The sequence below is a fragment of the Pangasianodon hypophthalmus genome, chromosome 12 (genome assembly GCF_027358585.1).
Source record: "Pangasianodon hypophthalmus isolate fPanHyp1 chromosome 12, fPanHyp1.pri, whole genome shotgun sequence".
In the NCBI taxonomy this organism is placed as follows: domain Eukaryota; kingdom Metazoa; phylum Chordata; class Actinopteri; order Siluriformes; family Pangasiidae; genus Pangasianodon; species Pangasianodon hypophthalmus.
The window spans coordinates 6,933,878-6,961,756 of NC_069721.1; the positions used below are offsets into that span (position 1 = coordinate 6,933,878).

Consider the following 27,879-nt stretch of genomic DNA (forward strand, 5'->3'; position numbering starts at 1 on the left):
TGTTTGGAAATCTAAAATGTACTGAATCAATAATGTAGAAGTCATAAAATAAAAATCTATAGCAAAGTTTGTACTAAAAAAAAAAAAACAGGGTGCCAAGACTTTTGCACAGTAATGTATATAATAATAAGACAGCAAGGAATACAAGGAATTGTACTGCTGCTTGTAAGCTACATGCTGTGTATTACTTTCTCCAGTGTTTGTGTAAAGTGTGTATGTGCAGTAGCTCAAGACAGCCTGAAAGCTTTGGCCACACACATACAGACATACACACATAAACACATGCTGGTAGGTCATGTGGGAGAGAGGTTCTGCCTGGATGATGACCCATATGACTGATTACTTCACATTACATATGGCAAATGTCCACATGACTGAAATGATATCCTTCCTCAAAATAGTAAAATATACTAATACAAACACAGAGTCAACGATTACACTGACGCACATAACACTGTGGAACAGATGGCAGGAACAAAAAAATAATTCCACATGTATGAGACTTCTCAAACACTGATAAATGCTTCGAGCATAAAAGGAAATGAAGAGCATTTTCAGCTTGTCATAAACATGGGCACTGTTTATCGCCAGGGTTTTGCTTTTGCGTAATCTCTCGCTGCTCCTGAAAGGGCAATGACGGATTATCTATTGAACTGTATTCAATCACCATTATGGTTCATTTTCTTATCGTTTTGAGGACTTATTTAAGTAAGCAGCTCATGTTGCTGACCTTCGTTCCATTATTCGGTCAGTACCTTAATCCTACAACTAAAGTAAAAAAAACCACAGTGATATACTAGTTTAATATTAATTTAATAAGAGACCATTTTGAAAATGATTTTGCCACAAACAGTTTCAAATGATTCCCTTTTACCTTTCATGTAACTGGAAGATATTTACAAATCTTTTCCCATAGATAAAAAAATGAATGTAATTATATTTCAAGAGGCCAAAAATAGAGGAACGGTAAGATCGGAATCCAGTGTTGTCTTTTTACAAAAACAGAAGCGGTTAGAAGCAAAGCATTTATTGCATCCATTGCTCTTCTTTAGTAGCACTGCAGTCATTATAGTGTGGCATTGGCACTATGCACAGGATTTTCTTTGTAAGTCCAGAGACTGCCATGGCCACTGGTTCAAGGCTTCCTAATGGACTCGCTCAGCTTAGCTTCAGGCTATGGTGCACTTTAATTGAGTGCATGATGTTCCTTAAAGAGAGAGAAGGCATGTCATCTTCCTTTATAATAAAACATGGCAGGACATGCTGTTATAGGAGAATAATGATAAGGTGGTGTTATGCAGTAGTGTGGATTATTTTTATTCTTCTTATACCACAGCAGCTTTCCAATGATTACAGTTTTATTTATTAAAAAAACAACATATCGTACATTTTATCCATTTATAGTTCCATCCACATAACAGGTTATTTTCTTTTTATTGCTTGCGTCATAGCAGCTATAATCAGTTGCTCCCTCACTAGTCTGTCTTTTTCTCTCTTCATGATAATAAGACAAAAAAAATGCAGCTTATCATGTTCTTGAGAAGCCACAACCCTGAACCCCATGATGGAAAGCCTTAAGTTACAGCTTTACCTCTAACTGCTAGAAAGCCCTGACACTGGAGACTCCTTCCAAACATGTCCTCACAGTCAACTTTTAACAGATATACATAATTTTAATCTGTTTATGCAAATCCCTGTGTAAGATGTTATTACAGAATTGTTAACATGTTAGAATGAGTGCATTAATATAAACTGTAGCTGCTTATAAGCTGTAACTGCTGTTTGTAAATCAACACCTTCTAACCAATCAGCATTTGAGAATTCAACAGTGCTGCAGGTATAATTTAGAATAAAGACCAGAAAGCATGAGAATTCTCTAAAAGGCACCCTGTGCCTAAAAATATGTACTTGTTTTGTCCTTGATGGCATGTATGCTGCATAATTATGTAAACAATTTGACTAAACTACTGAAAAAGGAAATCTGGGCTCTGCACTGTTTAACTGTAATCATGTGTATTCTTTTTGAATTTTGCAGTTCATTTAAGCATTTGATTGGAGGTCTGGATGACGTCTCGAACAAAGGCTATGAGGATGCCGGAGCCAAAGCAAAGTAAGTTCTATGCTTATGCTTATGCAGTAGATATGTGGGGGAAAAAATACATACTAAAATACTGTACAGCAAATATACATGCACCCAACCCCCCCCCTCCCCCCCCCCCCCTCCCTGCGTATACACACATTCACTGATCCCACTACAGCAAGGTTATTTATAAGTTTATTTCTAAAGTTCAAAATCACAAGCTAATCCACCATCCTTAGAGTCTACATTTAAAAAAGGAATAACTCCTATAAAAAAATATGGATACACAACAGAATGGGAATAACAGATGAATTCACAGTAGAGGAGGACCCACAACCAAAAAGGAACCACAAATGTCCAAATCTGTTGCGAATCCTAGTGAGAAACACTGTACCGGATCCCACAGAGCCAAAAAATCTTGTTTCTCTTGCATGTCATCTATTAAAATGTTCCTTTAATGAGTCTGGCCATGTGGCTGGTAATTTGGGTGGAGACCAAGCATGAATTAATTGGTCTGCATCTCTCATTTGATTTGCATGTTTGGTTGCATCTATGACCTGCATGTGGTTTTAGTTGTCTCTGGTCATCTTTGAGACTCTAAGGAAAGAGCAGCTAAATCTAACTGCATGGTTGTTAAACATGTTTTTTTTTCTTTGAGGATGTTATTTCTCTCTGAAATTTTGAAATGTAGAGAAATGATTTGTTGATGGGCCCAGTGTAATTCTTAGGGGTGGCACTATCTGAATCTGTTTAGTGCTCCAAATATGCAGTATTCAGTTTTAAACCCAAAGTGGGTGTGGCATAAACCAGAAACACTGGGGGAAAAAAACAGTAGTAGAAATGCCAGCACTGTCAGCATGGACTGTGAATTCGGTTGGCATTTATTGTTTTTGTTCGTACCTGCCTTCTAACAACAAATGAGTTGGTTTTATTTCCCAAAATAGAAAGACTAGGAGCCTAATTTAAACCAAAGTGACCAGGCTATTACTAAGGATGAATGAATGCTGTACGTTGATATGATGATGAAAGTCTTAGATAGATAGATAGATAGATAGATAGATAGATAGATAGATAGATAGATAGATAGATAGATAGACTCTATTGATCCCATGAGGGAAATTCTTGTGTTACAGCAGCATGGTCAGTAGCAAGATACAACACGTACACATACAAAATATAAAATATAAAATACAATAAGTTAAATTAAATGTAGTAGTGCAGATATGGAACACAGTTGTAGATTTAACCAGATTTACATCAGTATTTACATAAGTACACTTGTGAAAACTGGTAGTGAATGATGATGAGTATGAAGAACCTTGAGAATGTAGAATATAATGACAGCTTTCTAAATGATAGCTTTCTTGTAGTAGTGTAATATGAAAGTGTTATCATCTGTCACACACAGGTGAGCTGTTGTACAATGTTACTGCGAATGGTAAGAATGAACTCCTGTAACGTTCTCTGTGACAACGAATTTGAATGAGTCTTTTGGAGAATGAGCTCCACTGACTCTGTAGTGTGTTGTAGAGAGGATGAGACGGATTGTCCATGATGGAGAGCAGTTTGTTCAGTGACCTCCCGTTCCTCACTGACTCAAACGTCTCCAGTTTGTGTCCAATGATAGATCCAGCCTTGCGAATAAGCTTGTTATTCTATGTCTTCAGCTTCATAGCTGCCTGCCAGGTTGTGCCTGTATGAAAATAAAAACCTTCCACTTGCATGACTTTTTTGTTGCTTCCGGTGGGATCCCAAGGAAACTCTAGTCTCAGCCAGATGCCCGTGAACCTTTCTGGCAAGCTTTCTAAAATGAATAATAAAAACTAAACAGTGTGCCTCCTTTTCATATATGTTATTTGTAGCTATTTAGAACACATTATCTGTTCATTCGAATAATGTATTTGGACACATCCCTAGTGCATATCTCCAGTACAGATCATCAGCGCTATGCTTTGTGAAGCAGAGTTTGTTATTATTTTGAGTGTGTGTAATATTATCCCAAAATCACAATGGCTTTTAAGATGTACTGGGACTGATTAGGACCACAGGGCCACTAGAGCTTTAACCCTTAACTCTGGGTCAAAGTTTTTTTGTTGTTGTTAAAAACCATGCAACTTTTTTTTTATAGACTGATTGCAATCATGGTTTGAGGAAAAGGGTTTGAATTTCCTACTCAAATATATACTTGACCCTGGAAATTGTTGGTACAAATGCTCCCCCTTGTGGTTATAGTTAGTCATGTCAGAATGTCATCTCCATCTCGGGGCAGATGGTCTGAGGAGAGTATCAGCTGGACAACTGCCATCAATATCCATCTGTATTTCAGTTTTTTGTCTTTTCTCCTCATTGTTTCAGCTTCAAATCCACTGGCCATGTTTCCTCTCCGTGAAATATTCAGTAGATAATTGTCTGATTTAGTTCTGATTTGATTTGATGTCACTAAGTGAAACAAATCTGATTTTCAGGTTTAATGTGGCAGATTTTTTCAGGATGGGAAAAATGGTAATTTACTTGATATTTGGGGAATTGATTCAAGCGAAACTCGATGGAACCTACTGAAACCAAGCTGTATTCAAAACAGTTACCTAAGAATGTGAAGAAGTGTGCGTGTAGGGGACAGCCAGGTCGTCCAGGGAACATTTCAGGGGGTAGGTGTGTTCAAATTAAAAGCAGATATGGGTCATTTGTGGTTACATATATCAAGCGCCAGGACAGCTCTGATCTGAGCAGAAAACTGAATTGTGCAAAGAAGCTTGTAATGTAATGTAGCCTATGCTTAAACTAATCCCGAATGTATGTAATCATAGCTGGCGATAATCTCATTTCTGCTTTTCCTCTCCAAATGAGTCACGTTGCCATAGTGGTCATTCAGTCATCAGAGCCGGGTTTGTGTTTGTGTGTCTATTCAGCTCCTCTTGTCTCATTAACTAGCTCAGTGTTGTGGAGAGGGCTCGAGTGATGCATGTAGTGAGAGCAATAAGCTTGTGTTAATGAACACACTGCTGCAACAATGCTCGTGCCCGCAAGTGTCTAAACAGCCTTCAGGAGCACTGCTGATGAACTTTCATTAGGTTCATTAGTTACTAGGATACGAGGCTGTTTGCATGATATGCATCACTTTGTTTTCCTTTTTGAACAGCTGATTTTCTTTGCTACTGGCTTGTCATTGGTGTAGGTTTGATGTTTACAGAGTGCCAGTGACTACCACTAGATTTCACATTCAGTACTTTCTGTAAAGTCCAGCACCTCACGTTACCCCCGGCTGGATTCTTGGCTTGGTCAAGCTGCCAGAAGGTAGAGGAGACCCAGATCAGTTACCTATACTTGGCAAGGGAGAATTAGGGATGTTCTGCCCTGGACGCATGTAAACAGGGGAGACACCTGGCAGGGGGTGTCAGCTGCCATGGAGTTCCTGCAGCCCCTAAAATATGTAGGATGCAAAAAATAAAATAATAATAATAATAATAATAATAATAATAATAAACTGTAGTTGACTATATGATTGTAATTGAAAACATTTTGTGCGGATTCACACAACTGGCCCACATTTACAAAAAAATATCTGAGACACAGCTCAGAGCACACAAAGAAATCAGGAATGAAAATGAAAATGAGGAATTAATGCATACCCATTTTTATACCCCAGTTACCCCAGAATGAAATGAATATAAAACCTTGTGCTTTTTTACACTGATACAGTGGAGTTCTGAGTGACAGTTTAATTTATCAGTAACATTTTACATTAATCCATCATTTAACTGAATACTACTTGATACATCAGTTAACATGAGCAAGCATTAATACACTGTAAGTAGCATTAACAAAGTAACTAATATCTGTATTCATTGTTTTTATACATATACATAAATAAAGTTCCAAATAAGCCAAATAATCACCTTAACTAACATGTCTGTGGTTGTTAAGTGAAAAAATTCAGAACTGAGGCTGAAGAAAGTTCCATTATTTACAGCTGGAGATCAGATTTCAGTAAGATATCAACAGAGTAACATGCTGTAATTGAATTTTTGTTAATTTATGTGGACTTTTTAGTCATGGACTGAATTAACAGCCAGTTCATGTGTATTTCATTACCATTTAAACAAACGTCAATTAATGCATGTGAAGCTTTGATAGTTTGTTAAAATTATTCATGGTTTAATAATGCAGAAGTTGATGTTTGTTAATGTTAACTAATGTTAAATGTAATGTTACTTAAGAGAACCTTAATGCAAAGTGTTACCAATTTATCTTAAGCCATGATCGGAAAGAACCTAAGCAGCCGAATGAATGAGTCTATATAAATGCATATAAATGGGTTAATAAATAGTGGTATGTGTATATAAGCATTCCCTGCCCTAATCCTGTGACAGTTTAGTTAAACAGTCTAAGGTAGAGACCAACTGTGTTAATAAAAAGTATTTATTAAAATCAGCTATTTATAGTATAGTAGCTCTGGAGGCTGCAGTAATCTCGGAGTGTCCAACATGTCCAGCATGCATCTACTACCATCTACTGGATGCAGTGCACTAATACACCATAGGTATTCAGTGAATCACAAGGATAATAAGTAGAGACACAACCTTTTCTTTTCCGATACGATACTGAAATTTTGAGGATCAGCCAATATTGCTGCCCATCTAAATACAAATACAATAAATACAATAAAATCAATCCTAGCCAAAAAAAATAATAATAAAAATACAGTCAGGTCTCTTTATATGTAGACATTTCTAATTCCAAAAAAAAATCTTTCCTAAATTTTTTTCCATTTGTTACAGGATCAGTTCAAATTTATTCGTTTTTTTCTCTCATAGTTGATCCACCATTTTTGCCCGTATCAGCCCAATACTGAACCTGGATATCGGATTGGTGCCATCTCTAATGATAAATAAACAACATTATTGGACAACTTTAAGCAGAAATTGGCCTGAAATTGGCCTGAAATCTTAGTTTTAGATTAGTCTTACATATATTCAATTCAATTCAATTCAATTTTATTTGTATAGCGCTTTTAACAATGAACATTGTCTCAAAGAAGCTTTACAGAACATAAGAAACAAAAAGCATGCAAACAGAAACAAAAACATGCAAACAGTCCTAGATGTTAGACAGAATTATCCCTAGTGAGCAAGCCTGAGGCGAGTGAGGCGACTGTGGCAAGGAAAAACTCCCTTAGATGATATGAGGAAGAAACCTTGAGAGGAACCAGACTCAGAAGGGAACCCATCCTCATTTGGGTGACACTGGAGAGTGTGATATGAACAATGTCCTTTCTGTATTTATTTATAGTCATGTAGGTTGTTGTCTTCCTCAAAGTCCTCAAAGTCCACAAAGTCCACATAGGGTTGGCAGCATTGCTTTGAACGCCCAAATCCTCACGAGGCAGAAACCGGCACAAATATATACACACATATATACACAAACAGTCAGACATAACAAAATGATGACTACGATATACATGAAAAATTAATCACTCCCCACTGGATTTGCTTTTCTGTTGTTTGGAGAATATGTTCATGGGCACTCACGAACAGTTTCATGCTTTTTTCTTAGATGTTTACAGCAACAAATTCCTGGCTAATAGCTAGCGAATGTTAGTTTAACATGGTCAATGTTAATCTTGCAAGCTAGCTAACACTCAATATATGTTCTGTTCATTGTAATTCAATAGAAATGTAGATGGTTTTCATAAAACCTGGCTCGCTGCTCTGCTAACTCTTTAAGTAGACTTCAGCTAGTTCAAAAGTCAGCAGTCTATGTTGTTAAAATGAAAAGTCAAAAAGAACATATTAATTACTCTTATTTAATCTCCACTGGCTGGGCATTATGTCCCAAATTGACTCCAATGTCCTGCTTATGATGTTTAAGCTCTGTTTAAGCACATCATGTTGTTCTCCTGAACCAGAGCTCCATGTTCACTGAAAACCTCTACCATGGGTAAATCTGATGCTTCATTTCAGGAGCATATCTTCACATGGTCAAGTTGTAGGTTAGATGTTTGGAAGAGACATAGACATAGATGAGGCAAACCCTCCTGTTGCTGTGTGGTTCCTTAAGAGAATGGCCTGTCAGATACAGAGTCTATATACAGCAACAGAGGACACCTCCAAGAGCCAGTGCACCTTACTTACCATGTGACCAATCATTTGATTTGTGGTTGGCTGGCTATGAGCTCATGTCTTCAAGGACATGAGCTCATGTCCAGTGGGTGCTTTTAAAGACATGTCTGTTCAGCATTTTATGGTCCCTGAATACATGAGTTGCCTATACATGTAGTAAATGTAAGTACATATTCACTCAGATGGAGCAATGCTTCTTTAAATCCTTGTCAATATTACAGAAATACAATGCTGAAAGACCGTTATGTAAGTTGGTTATTTTTATGCTTGGTTTTTCATGCCGTAATAAAATCAGTTTAATCACTCTCTATACATGACAGCCTGTTCACAAAGTCACAATACATTGTATAAAGAATAAAACCTTAAGGGGTGTGCTGTTTTAGGAAAATAATCAATGAAAGGGTGGTGCGTCGCAAGGGGTGGGGGTGAAGTGGAGGGCAATTCCAACATGCCTTTTATCAGTTTATAGTTACATTCAGTGCTGTGGAAGATCTTCCTAAAACCTAATTGGTTCCTTTTATCGCTTATAGCAGCCACAAACCGTTGTTTCCCTCAGTAATGATAGATAGATAGATAGATAGATAGATAGATAGATAGATAGATGGATGGATGGATGGATGGATAAAAAGCTTGTCATTTTACCAAGAAACCACAAAGTCCAGTGCTGGAAAACAAAGGACCATATCAACAATTATACTTTTTTTCTCTATTAAATACCAACCTTTTTTATTCTCTTATATTACTTAGACCATTCGCCATACAATTCCCAATGAATGAGTTTTTAAAGATAGAGTTTTTAGAAAGTATTAATGTAAACCTGTGATTTGCCTTGTAGCTGGCAATATTGTCAGAGCTAATTAACACCTTCTAACCAGTCAGAATTCAGCATTAGACAGCACTGTGGTATAAACTATGTATATACAATAATATAAAATATAATGTGTATGTGTGAAAGACAGTTCCACACTCTGTCCTTGGGTATGGCTTTTATGTATTGCTCTCTGAGTGTATATTCATCTGTTATCATGGACTTACAGCCAACGTCCTACGGATGGATTTGTTTAAATGAACGTCCTCGTGTATATTAGTCCTACAGCTGCTTATTTTCAGTTCAGAGTAAATTTACAGTTGCATAAAGAATGTTTATTTATCAAATAAGCTACAGGTGACATTGGATTGGCTTATTTAATTAGGGCTTTAAATCTCATATGACATTAGCACCTCCCGGTATTGTTATTCCCATTCGTACCTACTCCAGTTTAAACAAAGGCCACCCACAGATCAAAGCCAAAGTTCTCCACAGAATGAGACAAACATGAGATTGGTGGGAGGTCAGTTAATTTACAGCATTCATTGTTGAGCAGACCTAGTGCCCATATCTAAAAACAGACCAAATACAATTCCCATTTATGGGCAAAAAAAAATTGATACAATTATACATGTTACATAATAAAGTCTGTGCACTCTAAAATCAAAACATTTATTCTGGTGACCTCAGTCTAAATTGTTCTAGTCTCCATTATATACAGTAGATGATTATCAATTTATATGGACAAAAGTTTGTGGACACCTGACCATCACATCCTTGTGATGTGTTTCTTTCCCAAACTGTTACCACACAGTTGAGGCACACACTTCTATAGGATGTTTTTGTATGCTATGATTTTACACTTTTCCTTCACTGGAACTAAGGGACCCAAACCTGTTCCAGCATGACAATCATCCTTTGGACAGAGTGCTCAAAAAACTGAAGTGACATCAACCCCGTTAAATGCCTTTGGGATGAACTGGAATGCCAACTGCACCCCAGGCCTCCTCACCCAAAATCAGTGCCTGAGCCACAGCCACTCTCCAAAATCTAGTGGAAAGCCTTCCCAGAAGAGTGGAGGTTATTATAACAGCAATGAGAGAACTAAATCTGGAATGAGATGTTCAACAAGCACATATGGCTGTGATGGTCAGGTGTCCACATAGTGTAGTCATAGTTGGCCATATAGTGCAATTCAGTCAAACATCATAATATACAAATCACCTTATAATGAAACTAAGAGAGACTTCATCAATTAATTGTGTTCTTCTATAAAGAGAACATCCCCATCCCCATGAAGGATAAGCTGACCAAGAATTCATCTACTACACTTTCAGATCAGTTTAATTTAATTCATAACTTTATTCATTAAAAAAAAAAAACAGCATGTCCTGCTTGAGGATTAGGCCATTCTTCTCGGGTCAAAGGGGCTTTCCTTGCATCTGATCATTTTCGAGCATGAGGTCAAGCCCTGCACCTGGACAAGCACCTGGACAAGCTTTAGCTAATCACTGACCCCTGATGAAGCTGGCCTTGGCCATGCTGGATTTTGGACTTAGGACTTATTTTTACAGCAGAGGTGGAAATACTGAGAAGTGTCCATGTTGGTACGACAGAATGTGCGTTGGCTCTCAGTTCTCAATCTCTGAAAGGCTAGAGGTTATGCAAGGATTCAAGCAATCCTCTGAAAAAAACCTGGCAGCTCTGCTGTAACCAGCAAGCAGAGGTAGTGTGGTGTGTGACCTATATGCAATCTGAAATGAGTATTACATCATCCTCATCAACATCTTCATAAATATAATGCATTTCATATTAATAAATGTATTAAAACACACTGAATGCTGGTATGAAAAGTGCACAGCTATTGGGTGGTGTGAGTAATGTAAAGCTCCTCCAAATGTCCCAATTAATAAACTGATACACCTTTCACTTTCTCTCAGTGTGATGTACTTGTACTTGTTTACTCCAAGCTGCTACACATACAGTCTGCCAGCTCAGTGGAAAATCAGCGCTCTGCTCACAGCCCTCGTCTTACATATCAGCTGTCATCCATTTACAAACTGGAACATATGTCGGTGGCTCCCCTTCCCTCTTATGGACTTCAGAGATTCCCCTTGAAAGCTGACACTTTCAGCGGGGCACGGCTGTAGCTATGGTGACAGGAAACAAACCAGTAAAGAGGCACACCACGAATGATGATATGCATAAGGAATTACCTGTGTCACCTAAGTAAAACTGTAGAAATAAATGAAATGCTTCCACAGTACAGTACACACATCATGTAGTGTGGAGAGGATTTGCCTGTGTCATCCTGTCTGGAATAACACATTGTAACTCTGCTGAAATATTACTACTTGTCCCAAGCCAGAAGCATTTTGCCGATGCTGTGTTCTTCAGATCAGATAACACTGGGGTTCCCTGAAGTGTTTTCACTCCTCTAAAAGAACACCGGAGATCCTTTACCACACTCCTTCCCGCCACTCTGAACATCATATGTCGTCCAGTCCAGACCTAAGGGAACACTTTTTACCAAATTAAAAACAATTACTATCAGTCTCCATTTAGCTTTCATTCTTTATTAGCACTTTGAGCATTTTATTCAAAGGCAAGCCTAATTACGAACTTCTAATTAGTTGACAGAATGTTTACTAGGCATAAGTGCCTAAACTTTTATCACAGTTAAGCATATCACTGCATATAAATATACTGCATTTGACTAAATAAACAGTACAGACCTTAAATTAATGAATAAATGAATATAAACCTGTGATTTCCTTTACACTCAGCAGACGTCACATTTGCGACTCCAGTATTACTCCAGTATTTACATAGCTTTTTTCCGAGATGTGCTAAGCACATGCCAATGCCAATGTTTTTGTTTAATTCTATTTGTTCGTCTTTGGAGAGAACATGGCCATGGTTTGAAGGTTAAGCTGACCAAGCATTCATCTGCTATGCTTAAAGCTCACTTTAATTTCATTCATAACCTTATCCATTAAAAAATTAGCCCATGGGATAATAAATGTCTCAGATTAAGATGCTTTTCTGATTTCCTCTGTGTTTAAAAAAAAACAAAACTTTTTTATGGATTACAAATGGATGATCCTATATATTTATATTAATAATATTGATTAATAGTCATATTTATAATTTAATATCAGTCTTGAATGGCATTCCACAGTTTTTTGAGTGCATTTATAGCTCAAAACATGCATTTCAGTGTGTCATACTGTGGTTACATCAAGCTATCTGGACTTACTAGTGCTCCTCACATGAGCCGATAACAAGCAAGCAAAAGGTATTTAAGTCCAAAGCCACAGTCACATGTCACTAAGATACACTTCTGTTTTACTCAAACTCCATGCAATTGTTGAATATCATTTAAGTCTTTTCTTACATCTTGGTTCTGATACTTGGATACTGATGTGTCCAATTTAGTGTGTAAATTTTATTTACTCGTAATCTCTTTCTAGTGTCTAACCTTAGATAAACAAAATACAGTTTTTAAATAAGGAAAGGTATTGAACAAATCTCAAACAATGAGCAAGTGGCATTTTTTGATAAAGATTAAGCCTGAAAATTCATTCATCTTAAAGTTGTGAAGCAGGGCACACCTGTCTTCTTGAAAACAGTCATGCATTTGATACCACTTAAAAGATTGCATAAAAGAAATAATGTTACTGAGTGATGATGTATCCTAAAGATAGCTCATTGGTTTAAACTTGGTGGTTAACCTGCATTTGTAAACACATTCCTAATCAGTGGCAAAGCTTTCGTTCGGTCAGTGTAATTATGTGAGTATGTTCTGCCTGCTCATAATTCTGCCTTCACTGAAAAGGATGCATGAAGTGCTGAATTCAAATTTGGCCAACCCAAATTACTGTCATAAAATCTGTCCCCAAGCCGCCTTCCAAATGCCTTCCACATGCTGCCTAAAATGCTGTCTATGTAGGCAACTGCCTCCCAAAAGAACATAGGGAATTGATATTTAGGAGAATCCATGAGAACATTATTTGATTAACATATCATTTGATACAGATTACTGCAACAGAAGTCAGCCAGGATCACAGTAGTAGTAGTAGTAGTGGTGTACCTCACTGTCACTGGCCTTATCTGTATGTGTTTAGTGCCCCAAATATTCATATCTGTATCTGTATTCAGTTTAAATCCAAATTTAATTCAGATCTGTCTCTGAATTCTGGCTCTAATTGTCTCAATTGCAGGTGTGTGTGTCTGTGATATATGATAGTAACAAATTTCTCAGAAAAAAAAAACAAAAACTAGTCACATAATGTAACCCACTACAAATCTGACCAGGCAGTTAGTAAGACCACTGCACAGTCATGTTAATGAAGGTAGTGTGTGTTCGTCTTGTGAGTTTCATGCTTGTACCCTTCATGTTCGTGCCTGCCTTGCATGAAAGTGCACAACATTTTTGCTGCGGCCCACAGGATCCCTGTCCTGGTGGCATCCAGTCTGAAATAGATGCCCTGTTTGGCAAGCTTTCTGAAATAAAATTTAAAAAATAGTGCCCCTCTTATTCGTTTCTGTCTTTGTATTCATTTAGAACACATTATCTGTCCAATATGAGTAATATATTCATACACATTTACATACTGTTTACATACAGCACCATAGTATAGCTTTTATACCCAGAAAGAGTTGTTTGGAATACTCAAAGCACATGTGTATTAAAGAGACCAGTGTAGACAAAGGCATGAGTCCCATGTTGCCACTCAAGTGGAAAATGAACATTAAGTGATGACTGACAGTAGTTGTTTGCAAAAGGGCAGAGGTATAGAAGGCGTGCTAACAGGGATAACCTTGACCCATGTTCACAGGCTAAAAATACTCGAGGGATCGTCAGACAGACTGTACCAGTGGAGGCTGCTGCTCGTAGAGGGACACACTTGGACAGTGTTTTGGCATGCTGAATGACCTTTAAGCATAAGAACTGCTTTGGTCTCACTACTCACTTGCTGTATCAGTGAGAGGGTTCTTACTGTCCCATTAAGTGATAGAGACTTGACGGAGGAAATTTCTGTCACTGCTTTAGATTTGACTTCTGTTACTCACTAGTTCTCTGAACTAGGTGCATGACCATTTAACTGGCTTTTGAATCACTTTGATAACTGGTGCTTGCTGATTTGGAGAGACTTCAGTGATCAGTGGCTGAGCTTCATGCAGGGAGACTTCAGGGATCTGGACAAGTCTTTCGTTCTCCATACACAGGCAACATTGCTCTGTAACACTCAAAATGTAAACTGCAAATGGCGCCTCAACTCAACGTTTGAGCTCGGACTATCGCTAACACTCTGCCGAACATTCTCATAAACTGAAGAATCAGGAGGTTTCGACAAGCAAGCTCTGTAAGATCGCAGTTGCAGTATTACTTTGCCTTCTGAGAGGGATCCATTTGACCGTTCTGTATTATTACGTCTTTTGGTTGGACCAAGAGGAAGGCAGAATGCGTGACCTTCTTCCTGTTCCAGTGCGGGAACGGAGGGCAAGAGGGCGAATCAGCAGTTTGCCTGCCTCCATTCCTGCTCCACTCACATTCCCTATAACATACTCTATTCAAACCTCTAAGAAGTTCCCCTTTTTTCACTTTAAAAAATGCAGATACGAGGCAGAAAACGCCTTCTTCTCCAACCTGAAGCTGGTGGACTTCAACATCATCGATACCTTAGGGGTGGGAGGATTCGGACGAGTCGAGCTGGTAGGATGGCCAGAAAACTGGGCCACCATTTTGTTCTTCTTATTTATAAATTTGCCTTCTGTCGTGATGTGTGCCATATTTACTGTAATATTTAACACCACTTATTTATCATTAGCCATTGTAACTAAATGCTCTAGAAACAATCAACTTACAGTGTTTTGCTACAACTCCTATATACTTTACTACAGATAAATATATGAGGCTGTGTTATTTTATGATGTATTGCAGCAGGGATATGCAGGTCTTGTGCATGCTGCACAGGTCACGTCTAGGAATATTTCAGTTCTATTCAGGGTAACTTTCCAGTACTAGTATAGACCAGTGTTAATAGGCCACACATGTGACTCAAGGACTCTCACTGTTTTGTTTTGTTTTAAATAAAACTCTTTATGAAAATGAGCAACGATTCTTGTATAAAATAAACATAAAAAATGTTCTGCTTGAACAATGGGAGAAATTATTTCCCTTTTCTGTTACATAATTCACTTTTATAAGAACTTATGACATAATAGTAATAATGGTATTTTGTTTGTCAGAATAGTTGGAATAGTGCTTGCAAACAAAATGTAATCCTTGAAGAAATTCTATTAATTTATGTAAATTATAAATTTATAATAATTTTTAAATTGTTGCCTTTGACCACTTCCTGTTATACTGGGTTATAAGTGTGATGTTACAAACGTGTAAAATCCCTAAAATCATCTATCACCATGGGGAAACCACAGGCAATCAGGTACTGGTTATAAAAAAGCATCTGATACCTGCTGATGCTTTGGAGCTGTTTTACAGCTAAAAGTCCAGGGACTCTTATGAAATTTATGGCATTGTAATTTTCACTATGTACCAGGATTATTTAATTCAAATGTGGTTGCCAAGGTTAAGACTTGGCTGTAGATAGATCTTGATGAAAACCCCAAACATACATGCAAAGCAACACAGAAATAGTTGTGTGACGCAAAATCAATGACTATTTCAGTCTCCAGATTTGAAACTTAAAACCTGCTGTCTGAACTGCAGATGGTAGTAACCATGTGGAAACATTTAAAAATGTAGGAGCATTAAATGTTCTAAATGAAAGAGTGGTTTCAGATAAACATTAGACATTATTGGATGCTGCTCTGTGCTGTTTCTCTTCAGGGGAGACTTCATCAAAGAGACTTCATCAGCTATTAATTGTGAGGGTGCCAAAATTTTCAAAGCCAGTGCCCTGCCATACAGTCTGCACTGATTTTAATTTTTTAAAACAGTTAAAGTGTTAAAACTATACAGAGATATTTGAACTCACTTGTTGCTCTATTTTTTGCTCATTTTCATAATATAAGCAGTTCTGGAGTTGACCAAAATTTATGAAACATCAAACTTAATTAATATTTATATGAAAAGCTGAAAGGCAACAACATGTGTAGAACCAATTTTTAAAAAGTCCTCTTATATATGCATGTAGTAACACATGAAGAGAGGTTGGGGTTGAGCGAGACAGGGAGCATGTCGCAATGCAGACCAGCAGATTCCTTTTGCGGTGTCGTAAGGAAAAGGAAAAGCCCAGTAGTCTGGCCTAAAGAGGAATCCCCATGTACCAGACCTATTTTAGGCCCCATAGCTCTACGGTAAAAACAAGTGGCCTTTGCCAGACGTATATCTTGTGTGCGAGTTGTGTGATCAAATGACCACTGACGTGAACGATACGCTATGTGAAAAATCTGTGCACTCTATCTATATTCAGCTTTCGAAAACTATGATTAGTACAAGGAAGTAGTAGCCACACTGGGTGCAAATGCAAAAAAAAAAAAAAAAAAAAAAAGAGCTCCACATGAGACTGCTATATGTACAGTCCTCAGTCCAGATGAAACATGACATCCTAAATTGAGTTGGTGAAAGTCATGTTACTGTCGACCATTTCATTTTGCCCAGCAAGCTGCTGCTGATGAGCATGAAATTTAATGACTTCTGTATTACCCCATGCTGCATATGTCAAAGTCAACATCATTTAAAGATATCATGAAGTGAAGTCAGATACAATACATGCTCTATGGCAATCTGCATATCCAATATGGCTACCACTTACTTCTTATAGAAAATGCATCAAGATTGTAATAATCTCAATAACATCTAGCTGCCTTTTTTCAGTGCTACGCAGTCCAGCATTTTGTTCTGTACAATAATTAACCAATGAGGTAGCAGATAATTTAGTAGATTTTTTTTTACTTGCCAAACTAAATGATATATAGATGGTGCAAATGGTGAAATAGGAAATAGAAGAGATTGAAAAAAACAAAATAGCTATTAAATTATGAATAGAAGAATAATTTAAATGTAATTTTACAACATTCTTACTGGCTGTTGGGAAATTTCTATCACTTTAATTAGTTTTAACTAATTTATTTATTTTAATTTTTTTTTAAAACTTTTAATCCATCAGATAGCCTATTGATGACTTTCAACAACAGCTCATGCACCTGTCCCGGGGGCTCTCATTGATTTTCCATACAGGTACAGCTCAAAAGTGAGGAGACCAAAACGTTTGCCATGAAGATTCTGAAAAAGCGCCACATTGTGGACACACGGCAACAGGAACACATCCGCTCCGAGAAACACATCATGCAGGAAGCCCACTCAGACTTTATAGTGAGGTACTGGACAATCCTCAGTTTCAAGCAAACCCTTATTTCTTACGCCATTCAGATTCTTTACATTAGAGCTAGAACATTACGACAAAATGCTAGCAAGATCATGAACTGCTACTGCTAATTATTCTCATTTAATTCCTTATACCTTTTTTCCAATTCAGATTATACAGGACATTTAAAGACAGCAAATATCTGTATATGCTGATGGAAGCCTGTTTGGGAGGAGAACTATGGACCATTCTTAGAGATAGGTAACCGGCTGACTGCATAACTACAACACATGTATTACTCCAAATAGCCATATTCTGACATTTTCACCTAATTTATCCCCTACAGAGGATCTTTTGAAGACTCCACAACACGCTTTTACACAGCCTGTGTAGTGGAAGCCTTCGCTTATTTGCATTCCAAAGGGATAATTTACCGAGATCTCAAGCCAGAAAACCTCATCCTAGATCACAGAGGCTACGCCAAGCTGGTGAGCTGCCATCTCTGACACCTTTATCATCTTACACTAAATATAACAATGAACAATCTGAATGCATGTGAATGATGAAGAAGGAGGCTGATCAGTTAATTTGGTTTCATTGCAGGTGGACTTTGGCTTTGCCAAAAAGATTGGATTTGGGAAGAAGACATGGACTTTCTGTGGAACACCGGAATATGTAGCCCCAGAAATTATTCTCAACAAAGGCCACGACATCTCAGCAGATTACTGGTCACTTGGTATCCTTATGTATGAACTCCTGACTGGCAGGTGAAAAAAAATTGACTGTTTATAAAGTCTTTAAAGAGAAATTTAAAAAGAAAAATGTAGAAAAGGAGATTTTCATTAGATCAAAAAAAGGTTTTGAAGTATAAAACTTTGTCATGCTATTTTGCAGCCCACCATTCTCAGGGCCAGATCCAATGAAGACATACAATATAATCTTAAGAGGTATTGATATGATTGAATTTCCAAAGAAGATCACCAAAAATGCTGGCAATCTAATAAAGAAGCTATGCAGGTATGCTTTTATTAAAGTCTTGCGCTGTCTATGTGCTGTGTTAAGAGTAGGGGTTGCATAGACTAGTTGACTAGTTAACTAATACATTCATTAGTCATCGCTGTGGGGACGTCAACTAGTCGGGGTGGTGGAAAAACTATAAGGAGATGCAGGCACACTGTAAAGAAAGCAAGCTAAATGTATTTTGTTAGTCTGAAAAGATTTCAGACTAGATTACACTCAGCTGCACAATACTGCACTTCTAATATTTTGATATCACTTTGCATGAAGTGGAGACGTCTCTGCGAGATTTTTTAATCTCACTCCCTCTCGCTCCTGAAGGAATTTCTCCCGCTGTTATTTTTGTTGTCTTTTAAGGCTAAATAAAATTTAAATATAATCTCTGCACTGTGGCACAGTGAATTTCATTATGACTAGCACTGTGTGAAAGAGTGTGTGATTTTGGAGCCACGGGTTGCACATCACTATCCAGTCCCAATCCAATCAAATCAGTGTTGCCTGCCAGCTGAAAGAGGCCGATCCAGACTCATTTTCAGATGTTACTGAGGATGAAAGAAAAACCTCACAGATGCTGCTGTAGACATCATGTTCTCCATCCATCAGTTTCAGAATAAATGATTTCAGCTGAGCCAGCAGCTCGTCCACACGACTGCGTTTTAATCATGTGTACGTCTTCAAATAGTTTATCATGATACCCAAATGTATTATTTTTCACATTTATTACACTGTTTTATTTACTTTTCTTCATTATTGCTGTAGGCTGAAAAGCACTGAAGCTGGAAATGTCATTTGTAGTGATGTCCTTATGAAAATGAGTAGTCATGCAACCCCTAGTTAACACTGGGTTTTATGATCTTATCAAATAAACCATTTTATTTCATTTTCAATTTATTTCATGTTTTATACAGGGACAATCCATCTGAGAGACTAGGGAACTTGAAAAATGGGGTGAAGGATATCCAAAAGCACAAGTAAGTAGCATGTAAAATGGTATGGTGTAGACTAATGATAGACTTCAAGTTAGACTTAAGTCTCATATTATCCTTGATCTCTTATCTCCTAACCACAGATGGTTTGAAGGCTTTAACTGGGAAGGGTTGCGCAAAGGGACTCTCACCCCTCCTATTATCCCTGAAGTAAGTTTCCTGTGTAGTTTCTCCTAATGATGGATGGATGGGTGCAACACACAATTATACTTTGTTTATAATTTACTTCAAAATTCTTATTAGAGTTGTGCTTTTCTCACTCAGGTGTCATCACCCACCGACACCAGTAACTTTGACAGTTTCCCCGAGGACAACGAGGACCCACCACCCGACGACAACTCAGGCTGGGACACGGATTTCTGATCCGATTGGCCTGTCTGAATGTCAGTCAGGACCTTCAGGACATGGTTGTGTTGAGTGACTGCTGCTCAAGGAGGCAAACTTAAAAAAAAAAAAAAAGAAGAAGAAGAAGAGTCCAGCTCTGGGTCACCATGATGCCTTCCCCAATGCTGTCGCCCTCCAATGCAGCAGCATTGGGATGCCCCAGATCCATAAACATCCAAGCCCATTGTTCTGCTTGCTGAGTATTAAAGACACTCTCTGATAGCTTTATCACATCACATTACTCCTCATGCTGTTTCTATCCATTCATAGACCCTTACTCTTCTGTTCTATTTGCCTTTTACTGATTGGACAGAGCATGAGTTACACGTAATGACAAGATTGGACAGTGCTGAATTTTCTACCTGTGGTCATGCTGTTAAACTTCCATGCTCACTGGCTTCTCTGAACTTTAGTTTCTTAACCAATCTAGTAGTATATCATGATTGTGTATATATATGGTTATTATATATTTGGAAAGTCTCACACTCTATATGTCATTATATAGTACATTATAAGACATACATGATAAATTTTGCAAGGGCAAATTTCTTTAATATGATGAAATGCCCTTCCACTTTAATGCTTTTCCTCCATGCCTATATTCGGATGAATATTCATAACAGTTAGCCTATTTTGCTTAAAAGCTGACATCTCTATTCTTTAAAAAAAACAATGCAAAAACCCCATCCATCCACTCATTTTCTTATACTGAATGTGTCTTAGGCAAGGGTCAGTGTCTACAGGTTTACACCACCAGAGGGCAGTCTGTGACAAACACGAGCCACCTGATGCGATGCGTGCATGAAGAGAAAGGGCAACAATCGGCAAACAATTATCATGTACATGCTGCTATATGAGCCGCTCTGTCATTATTGCTGGCCATGCCTACTACAAAACCACAATCATCCAATCATTGATGGCTAGATGACTGCCTGAAGGCTGACAATAGCTTGAACACAAACTACTGTGCTGGAAAACAAATTAAGGATTTTTATTTATTGTAGGACCAGAGGTAAATATTTATGTACATATTCAGTGCTGATATTTTGTGATACTTGTAGAAGAAAAAAAAATATTGCCAGAGTAAAACTGGCTCTGTTATTTAATTTGTTTGGAATATGTTTTATCTGTATGGTACTTTGTAGAATTTGTTGATCTCTTTTGTGCACCTCGTGTCCAAAACTTCATGATGGACAGTTTGTGCTTAGCGTTTTTTTCTGGCATTATTGGAAGTGCCTTAATTCAATGGCATTCAATATAGACCCTACGTTGGTACTGATGCTGCATGACTAGGTGAACACCTCAGATATGTAATCCTTACTTGTTTGTGGCTTTTTTTAAGGTTCAGCGATTTGTATGCCTTTTTCTTACAATAAAAAACATCAAACATAATTGGACCTTGTAGTCTTAATGCCAAGTTTACTGCTGTTCTGTCCGTCAGCACTGTACTGCTCCTCCATGATCATGTCTTCAACCATTTCCACTTGGTTATAAACTCATAAAGACCTCACAGGGAACACTGAGCTTTGGCTTAACCCTGAGGAAGGACTAACTCATATCAGTTGGTGATAATGATTTGTAAACAGTTATCTTCCCTGTCCTCGCCGACACAGATAAACTTGAAAAACGTCCGTTCCCCAAAAGGCACTGTCTCATAGACATCAAAAGATATAATTACTGGTGGTGCAGATGACATCATTGACCCCTAATTTATTGCTTGAAGTGTCAGTCATATATTTTAAAGATATTATAGAAATAATCTAAAAGAACCAGTACCATTTCTGGAGGTTTAAAACAAGCCAGGTTTATGATTTAATAAATAAATGAGTTAGATAAATTCGTTATATTCCAGTTCTGTGTAAATCCCAGTATTTTGTTCTTTTCTTCTTTTAACAAAAACCTATTCTACATTTGGTGCATTAAATACTTGAGTTATTTCAGTGTTCAAACTGTGGTGTGCCAGTCAGTTTATACTAAGCAGAACTTCTGGGGCCCATTAGAGCAGCGAGAGAGCCAATCTGCACAGCACTCCAAACATGGAGAATCTCCATCAGCAGCGTGCCTTCATGTCAGCAAAGATACTGGTCCTGGAGCTTCATCAGAGAGAAGGTTTCACCCTCCCTGCTCAGACTGAGTACATATGCATCAAGACTGAGTTCCAGAAAACAGAACTAACACAGAAGACAGAGAAGAAGAAGGGCCGCATCCAAAAACGCATATTAGTGTACCAAATATTTTGACGTGCTTTTTCTGACAGTAGCATGTGGTTCTGAACAGCATGAGAACGGTGGTTAGATCCTCCATCCGCCTTCCTGAAGAGTTCAAACACCAATTAAAGAGTCACACAGGTCTAGTTTGACCTAGTTTGATCCAGCGCTGCTTACCATAGTGTAAAGGACAACATCTGAGAGGGTTACACAAAGACAAAAGCACCTTTGCGAACTTACAAGCTCATATTCTCTCTGTGATTGCTCATTGCACTTGAGCGCTATAGTGCTGCAGGTGGCTATATTAACATTTCATGACAATTTCCAGGACTACAGGAAGACCATTGCTGCTAGTCAAAGTTATCCGTCTTAGAATGAATCGGCTTCAGCACACCGCGTTTGTAATGACCAATCATCGGCTTGGATGTGTAGCGTGTTCCCCCAGTGACTGAATCCTCCTCGTAATTTCACCACAGTGATGCCGTGTTGTTGGGTGAAGCCAACTAAATATGCTCAATCAGCCACATTTAGCCATGCACACAATGTTGCCAACTTGGAGACTGTACTGCTGTATTGTTTTTTTGGCAGATTTTAAGACTTTATTTCAAAAAAAGAATCTAGCAGCAAATCTAGTGACTTTTTGAGTAGATGTTATCGATTGTCCATCCATCCATAGTTATTCCATCTGTTATTCCATCCATAACTGTTTCCTTTGTGTCTATTCCCTAACTACTCACTACCAGTGCTTCATTTTGCGTGTTCTTGATTGAAATCATAATATTTTGTAAATATGTAAAGATTTTGTGGTGCCATTACCACAAACTTCTTTCAAACTTCTTTCTATAGGAAGTTATAATCATTAATTTTTTATTCTGAAAAAATTCAATTCTATTTTATTCTAAGTGTCTTCAGAATATGTTCCTAATTTATGTAACATGGTTTCATATGCAAAAGATCACGACGACTCAATGAATATCAATAGTCTGTGGTGTAATTGGGCAACTTCTAGGGACTTCTTTAAGCAGGCATTAACTACTCTCCTGAAAAAAGTTGTCATCATGGCATACCAACAGAACTATATGTAATTCAGTAAACCTTTTTTATTAGTTCTCATTTACTGTAAGTCTATATAAAATGGAGATGCTTGCTGTTTAAACATTATAGGCCTGCTCAACCATGACCTATGAAACTTAAACTTTATCTACTTTTTCTTAGTTTGTGAAGAGAACCGGTTAGCATTTATGCTAAAGAGACATTGTGGGCAGTGCGTGTGATGTTTCTTCACAGATGTAGACAAACTACTCTGAGCTACATCCGGGAATTTGAAGTCAGAATTTGGTGTTATACAATTAACAATAACTGTGAGCACAGAAAGAAAGCCACTAAAAGTGGCCTGCTGTGATAAGGGTGTTTTAGATAAAGCCAGATTAAGACTGAGCGCTCAGGGCTTGTTTGATGTGTGTGTTCATCAAAGAGTGCTTTCGACAGCCTCCATTTTACACCAAGCTTTGTGCTGTCCAATTAAAACAAAGCCCAAACAGCATGAGGACGAAAAGCTGCCAATTCACGTCTAATGAAGTGTATTGAGCGTTTGTCCTGCAGTCGGCAGTTATGAGTGACCTCGGTGTCGGCCACATCAAAGAGCTTCACGTGGAAGGTTATCCCATAGTATTCATCACACAGACACTGTGACACTGTTAAATCCTTAATGAAGAAGTGTCTCATCCAGAGACTTTCCAGGGGAAAAAACAGGATTATTATGCCACCAATATTAATGGGGTGAATAAGATAAGATAAAGATAAGATAAACTTCTATTAGTTTGTCCTGGGGAAATTCAAGTGTTACAGCAGCATGTGTGAGAGGGTAGATAAACAAATGGAAATATGACAGTAGTAGCATCAATATGACAAGAACATAAATTATAAAATATGGTGGCCATATGATACACTATATGGACAAAGGTTTGTGGACACCTGCCCATCACACTCGTAACCTTTGGTAGCACACAATTTTATTTTTTTTCCCTTCACTGGAACTAAGGAGTCTAAACATATTTCAGCATGACAGTGCCCTAGTGACTCGAGTGTCCTGCACAGATCCCTGACCTCAACCCCACTGAACACCTTTGGGATGAACTGGAACACCGACTGCACCCCAGACCTCCTCACCCAACATCAGTGCCTGACCTCACTAACGCTCTTGTGGCTGAATGAGCACAAATCCCCACAGCCATGCTCCAAAGTCTTGTGGAAAGCCTTCCCAGAAGAGTGGAGGTTAGCATAACAGGAAACATGGACTAAATCTGGAATGGGATGGTCAACAAGCACATATGGCTGTGATGACCAGGTGTGCACAAACTTTCAGCTATATAGTGTATGTTGTGCCTAGTAACTAGTGCACTATCCAATCATAAAGCAAGCCTTATTCCATTAAATCATATCAAATAATATATTATATAAATAACATATATACAGTACATCACTCCTGTAGAAATGAATGATCTACAGTATAGTTGAACATTTATGAAATTTTTTTTTAATTATTTAAAAAAATCCACTTATGAAATTTCAAAACCTTGGCAATTAGCTTTACACTGCAAAACCTAAGTGAAAATATATTGAATATAGTCAAATTTATCTAGTATTTCCTATTATAAGATTACAATTAACCAAATATGTTTTTTTATAATAATTTAAAAAAAAAAATTTATTATTAAATCTATTTCTAGACATTTTTTACTCATTACAAGCTTTTTTCAGATAATTTTGCTTCTTTCTAGAAATAAATGCCTAAAATTAGCAAACTTACCTGCCAATAGACTATTTCAAGCTTGAAATCAGTAAAAAATGTCTAGATCTAAGTTTTAGTAATCCTATATCTGGTTTGTTGTAGGAAAGACTAGATAAATTTGACTATATTGCTAAGAAGTCATTTTTTTGCAATACCTAAACGTGTGATTTTTTTTTTTTCATCTCACTTCCCTTTAAGATAACACAAACAGTTTAAATAAATGCCAGCCCTCTTGTCTGTAGAGTTGAGCTTCACAAGGCTCAGGACCACTTACTTACCTTAGTGTTAATCAGCCACTGTTTACTCGCGAGCGCAGACTGAATGATAATTAATTCGGTAAACTTTCCCCGCCTTCTCATTTGCATTCCGCCTTTGATCTTTGCTTACTTTTGTTTTATCGAATGCATTTCAAAGTCCCTTCATTACAATGTGGCTAATGGAAAGGAGAAGCAGAGAAAAAAATCCGAAAGCTACTGTCTTAATGTCTTATAACATTTCATGCACAGTACAGCATTTTCAGATGGGCTGCTGTACATAAATACACAATTAGCATAAATACATAGAATAAATACATGATGTGTATGCATGCATGTATGTTTGTATGCATGTGTGCATGTATGTGTGTATGTATGTATGCATGCATGTGTGTATGTATATATGCATGCATGTATGTTTGTATGTATGTATGTGTGTATGTATGTATGCATGCATCTATGTATGTATGTATGCATGCATGTATGTATGAATGTAGGTGTGTATGTATGTATGCATGCACGTATGTATGAATGTTGGTGTGTATGTATGTATATATGCATGCATGTATGTGTGTATGTATGTATGCATGTGTGTATGAGCCCTTATTCACTGATGTAGGCTATTTATTTAAACTATTAAGTGACAGAGACATTGTATCCAGTGTGGTCAGGCAGTGGATGAAATGTCTCTCTCATTTATCAGTACTTCTGAGACATTAAGGGACGCAAAATGCGTCTAACTTCCACAGTAATCCCGGCTGATTAGAGTGCTCCCCAATACACATCGCGTTCATTCCAGTTAAAGCAGGAGTAACAGCTCGGCTAACAGAGCGCCGCGCGCTGCGTTTGATGTGAGCTCGTGCACAAACACGGCGCGAGGCTTAAATACCACAATGCGCTCCCTGCCCTGCCAAACACACCAAACCCACCAAACACACCGGCAGCGGCGCTTTTGAAAGTTCACCCCCCCCAACACACACACACACACACACACACACCCTCCACCTCCTCCACCCCCCTCCTGCTCCTCCACCACCTCCTCCTCCCTTTGTGACTTACGGCGAGGGGCGGGGAACGCAAACATCGAGCCTGGGGTATAAATGAAGCGTCACGAGCTGCAGACCGGCACGAACATAGCAGCTGAGAAACCCTCGGAGATCTCCAGTGAGGACTTCTGTAGCCTGTTGCATTGAAGGAATATCCGCTCTGATGGCGCTCGTGGCGTTTTCCGCCTTGTGCATCACTCTGCTCACGTGCGCAGCCGCGAGCGCTGTTTTGCACAACTCCAACGCCATCAAGTTCGGTCCAGCTGCGGCCACCGCGAGCCCAGATGTGCTGCCAGTGGAGGGCGGGGAGCAGAACTTAGCCATCGATACAGCGCAGGTAAGCTGCAGCATCACGACTAGTTCCAGGAGTTTGTTTTACACTCGTTATTCTCAGTGTGCACAGTTAGCTTGTATGTGATGTTGATGTTGATGTTTATGTTTGTGTTGTTTACTTTTCCCCTCATGTAGCCGCTCGTGTGCACGGCTGACTCTGAGTGCAGTCGCGAGGAGTTCTGCTTCCTCTCCCGCGGCGCGTGCCTTCAGTGCAAGAAACGCCGAAAGCGCTGCATCCGGGACGCCATGTGCTGCCCAGGCAACCACTGTAGCAATGGTAAGATGAGTTTATATATATATGTAACATCTGTATGAACACACAAAAAAAATCTCAACAGTGTGACTTGTTTCATCTCATCTTGTCATCTTGTCTAGTATCCTATGCATCATCAGTAAATCAGCAACTCTAATGATCCTATAATATCCTTAATAACTTAATATAACACTGTTTTCATTTTTTCCCCATCAGGAGTGTGTCAAGCGAACGACCCGGACCTCGTTCTCCAAGCGGGAGTAGAAGAGCTTGTCCCCGTCAGCGCTCTGCGTGAGGAGAACGCTTCAGTGGTCCAGCAATCCAAAGTAGTAACTCAAGGCGCACCTCAAACCCTTAGAGGTAAAAACCCGTTATTACAAGCAAAGGAATGAAAAATCTACCCTTTCCGCCAGTGTAGCAAGAAGTCTGACTTTGTGTTTGTGTGTGTTGCTTCAGGTCTGGATGGAGAGAGCTGCCTGAGATCTTCAGACTGCGCCGAGGGTCTGTGCTGTGCCCGCCACTTTTGGTCCAAGATATGCAAGCCAGTGCTGAAAGAAGGCCAGGTGTGCACGAAGCACAAGCGGAAAGGCACTCACGCTCTGGAGATCTTCCAGCGGTGTGACTGTGGGGAAGGTCTGAGCTGCAGGATGCAGAAAGGAGATCACAGCAAGGCCTCACGAAGCCTCCACACATGCCAGAGACACTGAGATGCTCAACTCGAGGATTATTTACTGAAAGTTTCTGGGAAGCAGGACCAGTCTGAAAGAACATAGAAAAACGTCACCAGTGGAAATGGATATGGAATAAGATACTCTGTTTTTTTTTGTTTTTTTTTTTCTACGTATATATATTGTTCTTATTTCTTTCCATCTCCAGTTGTGTGTGTCAACATCGCAGAGTAGATATAAATGTTTCTCTATGGAACTTGGCATTTGATGGTTGCAGTACATTACTGTATTGTAAATACTATTAGGAAGTTGGCACTTAGCTCTGATTTTTGTCAACACACAGAGGATGCATCACCCCCTTTTGTATATACAGATTTACACAATCATACAGAGTTTGATATATGTCTATTTTTTATTCTAAATAAAGAGTGTAATGATATTTATGTTTCAGACCATGTCTAAGTATGCAAAGACAATCTGGTAGATTATTTCTGTAATAGCTCAGATGCAAATATTTCTTACAATTACCAATAAAAAGATAAATGGTAAACTTTTAGAGTAATACCACTTACATTCTTTTATTCATACTGATATTAA

At 38.3% G+C, this 27,879-nt stretch overlaps 2 protein-coding genes across 4 annotated transcripts in view; both read left to right on the forward strand.

Moving 5' to 3' along the window:
• The window catches only part of prkg1b (protein kinase cGMP-dependent 1b), a 155,894-nt gene extending 134,772 nt beyond the window's left edge, over positions 1-21,122 (forward strand). For 2 of the 3 annotated variants that reach the window (XM_026915240.3, XM_026915239.3), the window contains exons 9-18: positions 2,036-2,110; positions 14,630-14,726; positions 17,217-17,356; positions 17,515-17,604; positions 17,690-17,831; positions 17,947-18,110; positions 18,238-18,360; positions 19,269-19,331; positions 19,430-19,496; positions 19,611-21,122. In XM_026915240.3, the coding sequence (XP_026771041.2) occupies positions 2,036-2,110; positions 14,630-14,726; positions 17,217-17,356; positions 17,515-17,604; positions 17,690-17,831; positions 17,947-18,110; positions 18,238-18,360; positions 19,269-19,331; positions 19,430-19,496; positions 19,611-19,709 (1,060 nt within the window). In that variant the 3' untranslated portion in view covers positions 19,710-21,122. Of the gene's footprint in view, positions 1-2,035; positions 2,111-14,585; positions 14,727-17,145; positions 17,357-17,514; positions 17,605-17,689; positions 17,832-17,946; positions 18,111-18,237; positions 18,361-19,268; positions 19,332-19,429; positions 19,497-19,610 lie in introns of those variants that run through there. The other variant, XM_053238420.1, reaches the window with a different exon arrangement.
• Positions 21,123-24,719: 3,597 nt separating this feature from the next.
• dkk1b (dickkopf WNT signaling pathway inhibitor 1b) lies at positions 24,720-27,832 on the forward strand. Its single transcript, XM_026915648.3, has 4 exons — positions 24,720-26,365; positions 26,497-26,638; positions 26,831-26,974; positions 27,071-27,832. The coding sequence occupies exons 1-4, from the start codon at positions 26,192-26,194 to the stop codon at positions 27,319-27,321; spliced, it is 711 nt and encodes a 236-aa protein (XP_026771449.3). The 5' UTR covers positions 24,720-26,191; the 3' UTR covers positions 27,322-27,832.
• The last annotated feature ends 47 nt before the right edge of the window (positions 27,833-27,879 follow it).

Bases quoted from the DNA above. Each gene is read 5' to 3' on its own strand.
- dkk1b (XM_026915648.3), top strand. From the start codon at position 26,192: ATGGCGCTCGTGGCGTTTTCCGCCTTGTGCATCACTCTGCTCACGTGC. The intron at 26,366-26,496 runs GTAAGCTGCAGC...CCCCTCATGTAG, and splicing joins TAGCCATCGATACAGCGCAG to CCGCTCGTGTGCACGGCTGA. The intron at 26,639-26,830 runs GTAAGATGAGTT...TTTCCCCATCAG, and splicing joins AGGCAACCACTGTAGCAATG to GAGTGTGTCAAGCGAACGAC.